The 16,007-nt window shown below is 33.4% G+C and overlaps 1 protein-coding gene across 1 annotated transcript in view; it reads right to left on the bottom strand.

Moving 5' to 3' along the window:
• LOC127737684 (IQCJ-SCHIP1 readthrough transcript protein-like) overlaps positions 1 to 16,007 on the bottom strand; it is a 65,476-nt gene that overhangs the window by 34,371 nt on the left and 15,098 nt on the right. Inside the window, exons 6-7 of the mRNA XM_052248536.1 lie at positions 3,887 to 3,967; positions 2,272 to 3,148 (exon numbers count right to left, since the gene is read on the bottom strand). Coding sequence (XP_052104496.1) covers positions 2,272 to 3,148; positions 3,887 to 3,967 — 958 coding nt within the window. The remainder of the gene's footprint in view (positions 1 to 2,271; positions 3,149 to 3,886; positions 3,968 to 16,007) is intronic.

The following is a 16,007-nucleotide window of genomic DNA, read 5'->3' as shown; positions in this document are numbered from 1 at the left end:
TGGTAATAAGCATTGTGTATAAGTTTCATAACATTTGGTTGAGGCAAACTTAAGTTAGAGAACGGAAACTAAAAATTTTGCAATTTTTCTATTTATAAAGGGGCATAACTCTAGAACGGTTGAAGTGACGCCACCAAAATTCAAACTTGATCTGTGTTTTGTGGTAATAAGCATTGTGTATACGTTTCATAACATTTGGTTGAGGCAAACTTAAGTTAGAGAACGGACACTAAAAATTTTGCAATTATTCCATTTATAAAGGGGCATTACTCTAGAACGGTTAAAGTGACGCCACCAAAATTCAAATTCGATCTGTGTTTTGTGGTAATAAGCATTGTGTATAAGTTTCATAATGTTTTGTGATAATAAGCATTGTGTATAAGTTTCATAATGTTTTGTGATAATAAGCATTGTGTATAAGTTTCATAACATTTGGTTGAGGCAAACTCAAGTTAGAGAACAGAAACCAATTTTGGGACGTACGTACGTACGTACATTGTACAGATGGACAAGGGTAGAACTTAATGCCCCGCGGGGACATAAAAATCATTAGAAAATCAAATTCTACCACCAAATCTCATGCAATACCATATTTCTACACTCTCGACAGTTAAATCTTAAATATTTAAAACGCTCAGCGAGCCTCACATTTTAAATCAGAAAATTTAGCTGACTTGAGCGAAAAAATATAGTATCACAATGGATGCAGTGGTAAAATCTATATTTCTGCATTTTTTTTTCATTTTCTTTTATCTGTTCTTAAAAGAAAATAAATTGTAACTTCCCAAATCATTTCAATGTAAACTTTGACCTCTGCTGGTGCCTTATTTGATTTTTTTTAAAGAAACAACACTTGTTACACAACGAGAATCATCCCCGTCATTTCATTTCACTTAGTTCTTGAGAAGATCTTTGAATATCTCACCTATTGGACTTTTGAAAAGTAACAAAACTTGGTAAGCTTTTCTAAGGAACATTTCTGCGATTGTATTTTTTTTTTTTTATTTCATCTGTTATTGAAAAGAAAAGCAATTTCACGTAGAGCTCCAAAGTAAACTTTGACCTCTACTGGTGTCTGTTTTTTTAAATCTGATTAGCACCAAAGTTACAACACTTGGAAAAGACCTTCTATAGAACATCTTTGCCAGGTTTGATTTCATTGTGTTTAGTGTTTTTCAAGGAGAAGATCAAAATATGAAAAGCTAATGGACGGACGCCATGTGATGACTTTAAAAGCTCACATTTGGACAAGCAACAAAATTAGCCAAAAAATTCAATTCTTTAACATTGGGTAAAACATTGCACTTACCCAGTAATGCTGATGGGCAACATTACACTGTCTTGGGTGAAGATCCGGGCAAGTGATCCCAGAAAGTATATTCACAGGATAAATAGAGTTGACGACATTTAAAATATCCATTTTATATACTCCATAGATATAAACTGTCACATTCATACAATTATTTCAATAAAATTGATTCAGAAATATTCAACAAGAGAGAAAGGTAAAAGTTTACAGATTCTTTACATCCTTTTCATAGATCTATTATAAAATAAATTGTCTACAAATCCTCTTTTAAACAAAACAAACTTTATCCATTAATCTACATAAATACAATTATATCCTTTATCTAATTATTACTTGATTAACTAATCATGTTTCTCAAGACAAAACTATTTTGTCTCCTGTACCATGCGTTCCCACCTCAATAAAATACTAAATGTAACTATTTACTGCAAACAAGTTCAAAATACTAGAACACTCTTTCTTTTTCAATGTTAAGCAGCTGGTTTTTTTCTAAACACTGTTTCTTATTCATTCACTAATAATATTTATTATAATGTATTCATAAAATAATCAAAATACAAATATTTACAAATTTAGAAATAGTAATTGGGATTTAACCTGATGTTTTTTTCAAATCCTTGGGGAAACCTATATACAAAGATATGATCTTACTAATTGATGTAAGTATTTTAATGCAGAGGGGAAGTACATCCTTCTTTTGCTGTAAATATGGTAACATGATTGAAATGTAAATGTTTATTTAATGGGTGATCCAACTGACAACATGATGCTTTTGGACAATGAATGCTCAACAGTAACACTTCTTCAAGATAAAATTACTTAGGTTTCCTGTTACAAGAAAATTAGATCTACATTCAGGAGTTTTAAAATTCTGAAACATACCATTTAAACAAAAATTTATGTGTAGACAAACCTGCTTTAAAGGTCACCTCTTTAAAACAAAAAAAAAACTGTCTTCTTACCTCTTTCTTCCTCCTTTCAAACTCCGCAGCCTGCTGAAGCTGTTGTTCTAAGGTATCCCAATCCATCTGAGGAATAGCTGTCTCAATGTTATATACATCAAAGTCGTCCTGTCCATCTATGTCATTTGTTTGTTTTAACTGACCATTCACAGCAGACCTCTTTGGAGATTGGTTTGGAGATGACTTATTTTTACGTTCATTCATTAGCATTTCTTTGATAGAATTGCTGTTTAGATCTTTGGTTTTTGTCTCACTAGTTGCTGATACATCCTGAAATGGATTGCTACGGACCTCTGATGGTGTATTCATTTCGGATGGATTTTTTGAACTTGTAGCTGAACTACATTCACTAGAAGAAGTTTCTTCTACCAAGTTTTGACTTTTGTGCAAATCAAACGGTAAAGCGTCAGCATTCACTTTTTTAAGTTCTGCGAATTCTTGTGCAATACTTAGCAAATTTGTCTTCCTAACACGTCTACTGAAGTCTTCCTCCGTTTCCCTAACTCTGCGCTCAAGCTTACCAGTACTTACAGAAGAATCTGTCAGTTCATTTTTATCGTAAATATGAATGTCAGAAAATTCTCTTAAGGGTGCTGAAATTTCAACACTATAATCTGAAGAAACTGAATCTGTGTCGGTGTCACTTTTCAATTTGTTCAACAAAATATTCCGACAGGGTGAAAGAGAACTTCTAGCAACCCTGTCATCAGGAGTTGATTCTCTAGAAAATTTGTCACTCAGAATTTTATCTAACAAAGGTTCATTTGAATGTGTCACCTTCATTACACTTTTTTCACTATCACCATCCTTTTCTTCTGAATCAACAATTTGTTTTTTGTCCTTTGCATTACAATAACGTCTCCAAGCTCTTTGAATCCTAGATGAAAATTAGAAATTTATATTTATAAATAATCATGCATGAATGTGCTTTTAATACAATTAACTGGATAATAAATACTAGAGGCTCTAAAGAGCCTGTGCCCCTCACCTAGATCTATGTGCATATTAAACAAAGAACACTCTTCAACATAGTAGACGCGAATAAAGTTCATGACAAAAATCTCTTTTATTTTATCTTGTAAAGGCTTATTAGTCCAGGTGAGCTAATAAAGATATATTTTTCAATTTTATTCTCCCAACATTTTAAATTCTTAAATATTTTTGAGGTCACAAAATGTAAGATGTAGGGATGTATCCAGTTGTGTTCTACTGTTGTTTAGTCTGCCAATTACAACCTTCCAGACCGGTTTGTATTCTGTGTAACCAATAATTACTTACAATTCACAAATTCAGGTTTTTATGATACATTTTAATGTTTGAGTGTTGTTTCCCTTTGCATCAACCAAATTATACAAATATAATAGACTTACTCGTGGGAAAATTCAATTTCTTGGTTTAATCTATCATTGATAAACCCTAACAGTTAATATACATTTCACAGTCAATATATTTTTTTTTATTCAAAATCTGCCCGTTGTAACATTTTTATTTTATCAAATATATAACCGAATAAAAGTATCTATTGTTGAAGAGGTTGATATTGACCTCTAGATGCATTTTTATCTTATATTCTAGAATGATTCAAAGCCAGAAAGGTACATAAGCATGAACTTACGTAATTACGTGCGATATATATTTTCTAGCTCTATTTCTTCTTGTTGTAGTATTGTCATCTAACAAAACTTCTAGCTGGTGACTGAAATAAATTAATGAAGGAAAAAATGTGAAACAAGAATAAGTGTCCAATGAACGCCAGGTCTGTGCGTGCTATCACATTCTTATACCTGTAAGTGTCAAGTTGATGCAACTACAATTTCACAGTAAAATATCTAAAACCAAAACTTAAAATAGATACATGATATCATATGTGGGGATAAAAATGAAGTAGGCATGCCTTTATATATATTCTTGGTCCAAAGTTCATGCAAATTTGTTGTCAATATACATAACTGTGAAAGTCCTTTTTCACTAGATTTTGTTGCTTGCAGGAAAATAATTAGTTTAAAGGTTGTTGAAATTCAGTTGAATTTCTTTTTTTATCATGTTTATACCAAATCATTTCAATCTTTTGAAAATATGCATTTTTTATTCCAATCTTTTGAAAATATGCATTTTGTTATGTACCTACTACTTTGATGAATAACAAAATCCATAATTATCCAACCAATAAAAGTATTATTACAGTATTACATTGCAGTATCAGACTACACGAAATACGTCGGACCGTCGGACAAATCTGGTGAATAATGGATAGGTCTGGTAAAATTTTGTTGAATTCCGGTCCGAATGTCCGGTGTTGTTTTTTTCGTGGATTTTTTTAAAAACCCTACATTTTTCCCAATATTGGGAGCAAAATTCCCAAACGATCTCAAAATTCATTCTCATCTTTATTATTCATGACAGCGATGTTTATTTTGTTCAACCGCTAGCTTTATGCCGAAAATTGCATACACGTAATGTGTAAATCCGAATAAAAACATATCTGACTGACAAAAACAACAATGGCATCCATCAACCGGAAATATAAACAATACCGGATCAGATTCCGGGAACGGATAAGGTCAATTTCCGGGTTTGCCGATCAAATACAATAGAAACATAAAAAAAAAATCCAAGCAGGTTCACAAAATACAGCTATGAAATATAAACACTAGAATTGAAAACCAAAAGATATATGAAAATGAAAGAAGATACAGGAAATATTTTATACAAAAACTCAAAATTATTTTTAGTTCACAAATAATTTTCATGTCAAAATCCAATAAAATGTGACATTAATTTTCTTTATCAGTGAAATGCATTCAAGCAATTGTGCACAACTTTCATCAAAATATACACTCTTGTCACATGATTTTGTTTTTGTGCATTTTGGAGAGGAAGGGCACAACAAGTCATAAGATTGTTGTATTTTGTCGGATAATATACAATTAGATGTAAAAAAAATTGGTCTGGTAAAATTTCATTCGGTCTGGTAAAGCTAGGTTGTTTCCAGACCGAATGTCCTGTAAAAATAAAATTCATTCGTGTAGTCTGCAGTATTACATTACAGTATTTTGCATCGTGAACTTTCACTCCCATTTTATAACATTCCCCTTGAAGTGATAATATGACAAGAGTTCTTCAAAATCACTTTATTAAATAACAACATGTTTAATTCATGCTCTAGACAAAGCTTAATACCACTAATTCAAAGTCCAAAGTAGCTATTGACTGCTTGTACTGTGAATTCAGCCTTAACATCACTTATAGTTGACAAATTCATTGTACATAAATGAAATGTACTTATATAACCTCATAATATCTCATCAACAACTACATAAAAAGTTAGCTTCAGGACTGGGCCTGTACTAATATGAAATATTTCAACTGACTAATAATTTCCTTTTGGCATACTTTCTAAGATTTAACTTGAACATGATATCTTATAATTATTCATTTTAGTTTCACCACTTAATCCATTTCAAATATGTGTATGATTTGATAATTTGGTGTATTATTAAGACAGAAAAGGTCAGATATCTACAAAGAGCCAAGACATATTTATTGAATACATTGTGTCTAATATTGAGGACTGGTATGTTATATTAACAACAGAGCATGCATTGGCCAAAGGACGCAAAAACATCCATGTCAAGCTTATTTTTCTTCCTGACAAAACTTTTCACATATAATTGATTGATTGATTGTTGTTTGCTTAACATATATAGGCATCTAGGGGCAAATATTTCAGGTATATACTTGTTCATGATGAGGACTAATAAACAATAAATACAAACGGTAGCTTCTGTAGAGTGGGTTAACTTTGATCAAGGGTGGGAATTTCTATTAGGGGCAGTAAATTTACCTTGCCAAAAATTCCCTTCAGACTTCAAAGAGTTGTTGTAAGGGGACAGTAAAATGCAGAGTGCATGGCACTATTCCCACAAGGCTGTATATTTATACATCCTGCACAGCCAAATGGACACCCTCTTTAGCATGGTTTTATTTTCTCACAGGTGGTATAAGTCCAGGGATGACCATATTTTTAATACCTGAGTCAATACTTGTGTTTTTCATACATGAGTTTGAGGAACTGAATTATGAACTTACAGTATGTATAATATCTCTGATTAAAATAACCCAGAATTCCTGTTCAACAAGAAGCCTGAATATCTCACTTGTATCATTAACAATGTCTCAATCAGTGATAATACAAAATATGCTTGTGACCAAGGACCACAAATAGACCAAATCATCCACCTTTCATGCCATTAATTAACTTCAAAGGAGTAGGTTCACAAATGGTTAAAATTGGCCCTTAGATAATGTACTCTTATGAAAGGAACCGCCTTGCTACAAGCGCCGATCTACAGGCCACCAGCGTATACATGGACCAAGGATTATTCCATACATGCGACAAAACAACAACTGAACCAAGATTACCAAGATTTCCGATACCACCTTACATGCATGTACATCTATAAATGATAGCAGAAGAAACGGACCACACACCACGCGGGTGCCGAACATAAATGAACTATAAATTTACAACCATGCCGATAAACAGACCAACTACAGCAGACGATCAAAAAATTATATATATACCAAATAATTAACAAAGGAACAATTTTTGACAATTTCATTTTCCATTAGCGGCGACCAAAATCTTCCCATTGTTGCCGACACACCAGGAAGTAGTAACATCCAACAATGGCCAAGTTGGAAGAGAAGCCTTGCGAAGTGGTAGGAACCATGGGAAGATTGTCCATTTAGATACCAAGCCTTTAGAACAATGTCATGTATCATATAAAAGTAAAAAGAACTCAATTTACATTGTAAACAAACTTTATTTTTCTATATTTATCTTATCTATTTATAACTCTTTATTGCTACTTTCACTTTTCATTGTTTCTCTCACCTTGACAACGTCAAATTCAATGTACCACTTTGAGTACTTCAGTAATTAATTTCTGTATGAAAATTGTCCTGATGACCCCTGCCCTGCAGGCGAAACATGTAGACCATAGCAAATAAAATTGCAGACCATTTCAAGTGTTGTTGTCAATTTTGAGTAGTATTCTTATGAAAAAAGTTGAAATCCAAGGCCATAACTGGTCAAAAGTGAACCTTGTCCTTTAGTGATAAAAAATGAAGAAAAAAGTGTTTTATAGTGTAAAATCTGTATAAAATTTAAATCACTGCTCCATCTCTATAATCCATTTTTTGCAATAAGCTTTAATAAGCTGTTAACACAGAGATATGTCTCGCCTTTTTGTACTTTTGATAATGCAAATGTTGAAATTAAAATAGCAATACTTTAACATGTAAGTTATGCAAATATTCAAAGTCAATGAACCATAACTGAATGTACATGGCAAAACAATCTCCATAGAAATGAGATGTGCCAATAATGCTAATACAACTGCATACCAAATACCATAGACTTATCATAAGTCGTTCCCTTTCAACAAACCTAAACACAAACATTGACTTGTAAACTATGTAAAAGTTTCAAAGTCAATGAACCATGATGAGGGGGTGAGGCTATAAATCTCCATGGAAACGAGACTTGCAAATGCCAATAAATTTGCATACCAAATATCATTGACTTAACATTAGCGGTTCATCTTAAACTGATCTAATCACAAACTAATACATGTAAACTAAGCAAAAGTTTCAAAGTCAATAGACCATGACTGAGGGGGTGTGACCAAATATTCTCCATGGAAATAAGATGTGCTAATGCTTATACAATTGCATACCAATTAACATTGGCCTACCACTACTGGTTCCCCTTGAACTGACCTAATCACAAACTAATACATGTAAACTAAGCAAAATTTTCAAAGTCAATAGACCATGTTAGACTGAGGGGGCGGCCACAAATAATCTCCATGGAAATGAGATATGCCAATGCTTATACAACTGCATACCAAACATCATTGACTTACCACTAATGGTTCCCCATAAACTGACCTAATCACAAACTAATACATGTAAACTAAGCAAAAGTTTCAAAGTCAATAGACCATGACTGATGGGGCAGGGCCAAATAATCTCCATGGAAATGAGATGTGCCAGTGCTAATACAACTGCATACCAAATATCATTGACCAACCACTAGTGGTTCACCTTAAACTAGACCTTATCATAAACTAATACATTATTGGCACCGCCGCCGGAAACAGCATACCTATGTCTCACTTTTTGACTCCGTCAAGGCGAGACAAAATAGACAAGAGTGCACATGCTGAAATGTCTCCCCTGCTTTACTATTATTGATTTATTTTATGTTGATAGTCCTAAAGATAAAGTTTTACTACAAAAATCACATTAATTTAACATTATCAATTCAATGACCCATGAAAATTAGTCAAGGTCAGATAATCCAAGCCAGACAGACATATACACCTTAAAATCATCACATACACCAAATATAGTTGACCTATTGCTAAAAGTATACAAAAACAGACCAAACCATGAAAACTTAATATTGACCAATGAATCATGAAAATGAGGTCAAGGTCAGATGAACCCTGCCAGACAGACATGTACACCTTACAATCATTCAATAAATCATATATAGCTGACCTTATGACTTACAGTATCTGAGAAACAAGACTTAACAAGGAAAACTTAACATTGACCAATGAACCATGAAAATAAGATCAAGGTCAGACGAACCCTGTCAGATAGACATGTAAACCTTACAATCATTCCATACACCAACTTTAGTTGACCTATTGTTTATAGTCATTGAAAAATAGACCAGAACACAAATACTCAACATTGATAAATGAACCATGAAAATGAGGTCAAGGTCATCTGTGTTTTGTGGTAATTAGCATTGTGCATAAGTTTCATAACATTTGGTTGAGGTACACTAAAGTAAGAGAACGGAAACGAAAAAATTCAGCAATTTTTCCATTTGTAGAGGGGCATAACTCTAGAACAGTGAAAGTGACGCCACCAAAATTCAAACTTGATCTGTGTTTTGTGGTAATAAGCATTGTGTATAAGTTTCATATTATTTGGTTGAGGCAAACTAAAGTTCGAGAACGCAAACGAAAAATTCAGAAATATTTCCATTTGTAAAGGGCATAACTCTAGAACGGTAAAAGTGAAGCATCCAAAATTCAAACTTGGTCTGTGCTTTAAGGTAATAAGCATTGTGTATAAGTTTCATAACATTTGGTAGAGGCAAACTAAAGTTAGAGAACCGAAATGAAAAATTTAGCAATTTTTCCATTTGTAAAGGGGCATAACTCTAGAACGGTTAAAGTGACACCACCAAAAATCTGTGTTTTGTGGTAATAAGCATTGTGTATAAGTTTCATAACATTTGGTTGAGGAAAACTAAAGTTAGAGAACCGAAATGAAAAATTTAGCAATTTTTCCATTTGTAAAGGAGCATAACTCTAGAACGGTTAAAGTGACACCATCAAAAATCTGTGTTTTGTGGTAATAAGCATTGTGTATAAGTTTCATAACATTTGGTTGAGGAAAACTAAAGTTAGAGAACGGAAACCAATTTTGGGACGTACGTACAGAAGGACAAGGGTAAAACTTAATGCCCCCTCCGCTACGGCGGGGGCATAAAAATTGCTTATTAATTGAAAGTTGTTGGACCATGACCTAAGAGGCAGAGCCTCAAAATAGTCCTCAAACTGATATGTACTAATAATAATGCAACTGACACAGAGCAGGCTGCCACCATTGTAGCCGTAAAAGCAACATCTATGTCTCGCCTTCCAGAACTTCTGTAGCAGGTGAGACAAACATCCTAGTTAGGTTAATGTCAACCAGATACATTTGTACATTCTCACCTTAACAGGAAAAGAAAGTTACAGTGTGTCAGTGCCAAGCTGCTGGTCACTTGGCCTGAAATCCCAATTTTTTGGCAGGATATTCTAAATTTGTAGTTCTTTGCATTTTCAATGTCTATAGCATTAACTTATCAAATGAATCATCTTTAAAAATGTATAAAATATAACCCTATTGATTATTATGTGCAGTACTACACACATGTATCAGAAGGATGAGACATGAACCAGAATTTTTCTTTCTATTGACATTTTCTTGACTAAATTAAACAACAGCTTACAGCCTTTTGCTTCAGAAATATACCTTTTTGTACCTTAATTAGAACACATAATACACCTTTGTAAATTATAAATACCTGTCCGATAAGATGCAATTCACAATCCACAAACTTAACACCTGATTTGTTTATCAGTAATTGAAGCATCGATATTGACATTCTGTCATTATTTCATCTCAAAAGACAATTATTGCTATTGTAATCAATAGGCATAATATAATTCAGTTATGTTTTCTGCTGTATCAATACAGAGTTATCCTTCTTTGTCACACGAAAGGAAGATACAGGAGAAAACCTATTCTGTACTTAAAAGAAATAATTACCTCTCTGTGAATGCAAGTAAACCTATGTCTAGACGATATTGGTAATAGTTAATACATTGTGCTAAATCAATTAAAGAATACTATTTTACACATCATGTCAAATTCAAGTTTCCATCAATAATCATCAATAATCTTACCCTCACAGTGTTAAATCTCACAAAATTATTTAAAAGCTTGAAAAAAATGAAGAAATCATAAAGCAGTTTTCAGTCTGCAGTGATTCCATTTTTGGATCATAAAGTTAAGATTAAAACTGACAGGACAGGACATTGAATGAAATTCTCTGCAAGGGAGTGTATTGTCTATTTTCGTATGATGTAATTCTAATCAATATAAAATACTAAAAGGGATTGGTTTAGTAAATCACATTTGCCTCGTTTCCTGCAGTTAGGAAGTAAAACTAAAATGTTGCTGTAAATTACTTTGTGTAATAAGGCTTACATACTAATTAATCTGTGATACAAATATACCATTCACATAATACATTAACTTTGTTACAATTACAAAGAAAATGTCTCCTGTTATAAAGGATTAATGAACTGTTTTCATAGCAGACACAATAGGTTTATATCCTTACATTGTAACTAGTCCTGTGCAAATAGAATGTGCTACCAGTATTTGGATAAATCCACTCAAGAGATTTGTAGGTTAACAGGATATAGAAATGCAGATGTCAAAATATAAACAAATAAAAAAACAAGAATGCACATGCTGAAATGTCTCGCTTTCTTTACTAACCATTGATTTTATGTTGATAGTCCTTAATATAAAGCTTTACTACAACTATCACATAAACTACACATGATCCAAGAAAATGAGGTCATGGTCAGATAAACCAAACTGGAAAATACATGTGCACCTTACAATCATTCCATACACCAAATATGCTTTAAATATAGTTGACCTATTGCACATGATCATCTAAGAAACAAATTTAACCAGGAAAACTTAACATTGATCACTGAACCATGTAAATGAGGTCAAGGTCAGATGAACCCTGCCAGACAGACATGTACACCTTACAATCATTACATGCTTTAAATATACATGTAGTTGACCTATTGCATATTGTATCTAAGAAACAAACTTAACCAGGAAAACTTAAGATTGACCAATGAACCATGAAAATGAGGTCATGGTCAGATAATAATTGCCAGACAAACATAGTGACCTATTGCTCATAGTATTAGAAAAACAGATCAAAAAACAAAAACTTAACATTGAGCAATGAACCGTAAAAATGAGGTAAAGGTTAAATTATAACATGCCAGACTGACATGTACATCGTAAAATATTTTCATACACCAAATAAAGTTGACCTATTGCATACAGTATTAGAAAAACAGACCAAAACACAAAAACTTAACTTTAACCACTGAACCATGAAAATGAAGTCAAGGTCAGATGACACCAACCAGTTGGACATGTACACCTTACCATCGTTCCATTCACCAAATATAGTAGACCTATTGCTTATAGTATCTGAGATATGGACTTGACCACGAAACATTAACCTTGTTCACTGATCCATGAAATGAGGTTGAAGTCAAGTGAAAACTGTCTGACGGGCATGAGAACCTTGCAAGGTACACACAATCCTATTACCGGTACTCATAATAAGAGAGAAAATAAGAACACTAAAAATTTTAACTTTTATTTTCTAGTAGTCACTGAACCATGAAAATGAGGTCAAGGACAATGGACATATGACAGACGGAAACATCATAACTTAAGGAATCAGAGAAATGTCTCACCTGTACGTAATTTTGATAGTAAAGGGCAAATGTTGAAATCAAAATGGCAATAATTTAATGGTAAACTATGCAAAACATTCAATGAACCATGAATTAAGGTGTGGAGCCAAAAAATCTCAGTACATATGAGACATGCCAATGCTAATACAACTGCATATAATTGACTTATCATAAGTTGTACCCATAAAACTGACCTAATCACAAACTTTTACAAGTAAACTATGAAGTAGTTTCAAAGTCAATGAATCATGATTGACTGAGGGAAAGAGCAAAATAATCTCCTTGGAAATGAGATGTGCCAATGCTTATACAACTGCATACAAAATATCATTGACTAATTATAACCATTTAATAGTTGTTCGCATTAAACTGACCTAATCACAAACTTTAAGAAATCATTGACACTAACTATATACCACACATTGAAGAAGTGATAGCAGTTTATTGAAATACATATTGTTTGCGAACAGCAAATTGCATTAAGGGATAGACAGCTACATATTTCAAATAGATTTTTTTGTAGTTTATATGAATTGTAGTGAATATATATCTTACATGAAAATAAACAAAAAACACACAAAAAACAAACATGCTGAATAATGATACATCCTTCTATCACTAGCTGTACAATATACTGATTTAGTCACATAAAATTATAATTTGTCCTGGCTACAACCATCTAAAGATCATCTACTTAGTCTGGCAACTGTATGTGCAAGGTATCTATACTTAATATATATAATATATCCAATACCATTGTCATATGTGTTACCTAAACCTTACCTGCACACTGAAGTGTTATGATGAGGAGATACCATATCATGCTGGCCAATCTAATATATTTCACTTAAGATAATCCATTTTGGAATTATTGTTGACCAGTGACCAGTGTTTGGTTTACAGATTGTTTGATAGTTGAAGAAATAAACAAAACCAAAAAACTTAATCTTAAAACTCAATATAATAAAATGCTCCGCTGGGCCTGAACAGTTGGGGCAAGTATGGACACAACATTCAAGCTTGATACAGTCAGCACTGAATTTGGATTGTGATTAAATATTTGACACAGCATAGGTTTCTGACACAGAATGAATGTGGTCTAAGAACTTAAAAATTTTTAATTTACCTATTCAAACCATATCATTATTATTTGCTTTTATACATAAATCAGAAATAACCAATTTAAAATGGAAAATTTTAAAGAAAAAAAAAGGAAAAAAAAATCCCCCCCCCAATTTTTTTTTAACCCCCTTATGATTCATCACCCCCAAACTCAATCCAAGCCTTCCCTTTGTGGTATGGTACCTTGCAGTACACTTTCATAGAGATCCATACACTTGAACACAAGTTATTGTCTGGAAACTAGAACAAGAGTGCACACACTGAAATGTCTCGCCTTCTTTACTAATCATTGATATTATGTTGATAGTCCTAAATATAAAGCTTTATTACAATTGTCACATAAACTTAACATTAACCAAGTAAACTAAACATTGACCAATGAACCATGAAAATGAGGTCAAGGTCAGATGAACCATGCTAGGCAGGCATGTACAGCTAACAATTCTTCTATACAACAAATATAGTTGACCTATTGCTTATAGTTTAAGAAAAACAGACCAAAACACAAAAACTTAACACTGAGCAATGAACCTTGAAAATGAGGTCAAGGTCAAATAAAACCTGCGTGACTGACAAATAGATCATAAAATATTTCCATACACCAAATATAGTTGAACTATTGCATATAGTATTAGAAAAAAAGACCAAAACTCAAAAACTTAACTTTGACCACTGAACCATGAAAATGAGGTCAAGGTCAGATGACACTTGCCCGCTAGACATGTACACCTTACAATCATTCCATACACCAAATATAGTAGACCTATTGCATACAGTATAAGAAAAACAGACCAAAACACAAAAACTTAACTATAACCACTGAACCATGAAAATGAGGTCAAGGTCAGATGACACCTGCCAGTTGGACATGTACACCTTACAGTCCTTCCATACACCGAATATACTAGACCTATTGCTTATAGTATCTGAGATATGGACTTGACCACCAAAACTTAACCTTGTTCACTGATCCATGAAATGAGGTTGAGGTCAAGTGAAAACTGTCTGACGGGCATGAGGACCTTGCAAGGTACGCACATACCAAATATAGTTATCCTATTACTTATAATAAGAGAGAATTTAACATTACAAAAAATCTTAACTTTTTTTTCAAGTAGTCACTGAACCATGAAAATGAGGTCAAGGACATTGGACATGTGACTGACGGAAACTTCATAACATGAGGCATCCATATACAAAGTATGAAACATCCAGACCTTCCACCTTCTAAAATATAAAGCTTTTAAGAAGTTAGCTAACGCCGCCGCCGCAGTAGCCGCCACCGCCGCCGGATCACTATCCCTATGTCGAGCTTTCTGCAACAAAAGTCGCAGGCTCGACAAAAATGCTTGTTTTTTGGCCCCTTTTTGGCCCCATATTCCTAAACATTTAGGGCAATTACCCCCAAACTCAAACCCAGCTTTCCCTTTGTGATATGGAACCTTGTAGTACAATTTCATAAAGATCCATTCACTTACACACAAGTTATTGTCCTGAAACTAGAAAAATGCTTGTTTTTTGCCCCTTTTTGGCCCCAAATTCCTAAAATTTTGAGGCAATTACCCCCAAAATCAATCCCAGTCTTCCCTTTGTGGTATGGTACCTTGCAGTATAATTTCAGAGAGATCCATACACTTGAACACAAGTTATTGTCTGGAAACTAGAAAAATGCTTATTTTTGGCCCCTTTTTGGCCCCTTATTCTTAAACGTTTGGGGCAATTACCCCCAAACTCAATTCCAGCTTTCCCTTTGTGATATGGAACCTAGTAGTACAATTTCAGAAAGATCCATAGACTTACACACAAGTTATTGTCATGAAACTAGAAAAATGCTTGTTTTTTGCCCCTAATTCCTAAAATTTGGGGGCAATTACCCCCAAAATCAATCCAAACATTCCCTTTGTGATATGGAACCTTGCAGTACAATTTCAGAGAGATCCATACACTTGAACACAAGTTATTGTCTGGAAACTAGAAAAATGCTTATTTTTGGCCCCTTATTCCTAAATGTTTTGGACAATTACTCCCAAACTCAATTCCAGCTTTCCCTTTGTGATATGGAACCTTGTAGTACAATTTCAGAAAGATCCATAGACTTACACACAAGTTATTGTCATGAAACTAGAAAAATGCTTGTTTTTTTGCCCCTTTTTTAGCCCCTTATTCCTAAAATTTTGAGGCAATTACCCTCAAAATCAATCCAAGCATTCCCTTTGTGATATGGAACCTTGTGGTACAATGTCAGAGAGATCCATACACTAACACACAAGTTATGTCTGGAAGTTACAAAAATGCTAATTTTTGGCCCCTAATTCCTTAACTGTTGGTACCATAACCCCCAAAATCAATCCCAACCTTCCTTTTGTGGTATTGAACCTTATGGTAAAATTTCATAGAGATCCATTCACTTAAACTAAAGTTAGAGTGCGAAAACCAATGTGTCTTCGGACAACGACG

The sequence above is a fragment of the Mytilus californianus genome, unplaced genomic scaffold, assembly GCF_021869535.1.
Source record: "Mytilus californianus isolate M0D057914Y unplaced genomic scaffold, xbMytCali1.0.p SCAF_4, whole genome shotgun sequence".
Classification (NCBI taxonomy): domain Eukaryota; kingdom Metazoa; phylum Mollusca; class Bivalvia; order Mytilida; family Mytilidae; genus Mytilus; species Mytilus californianus.
This window is presented reverse-complemented; position numbering and strand designations above follow the sequence as displayed.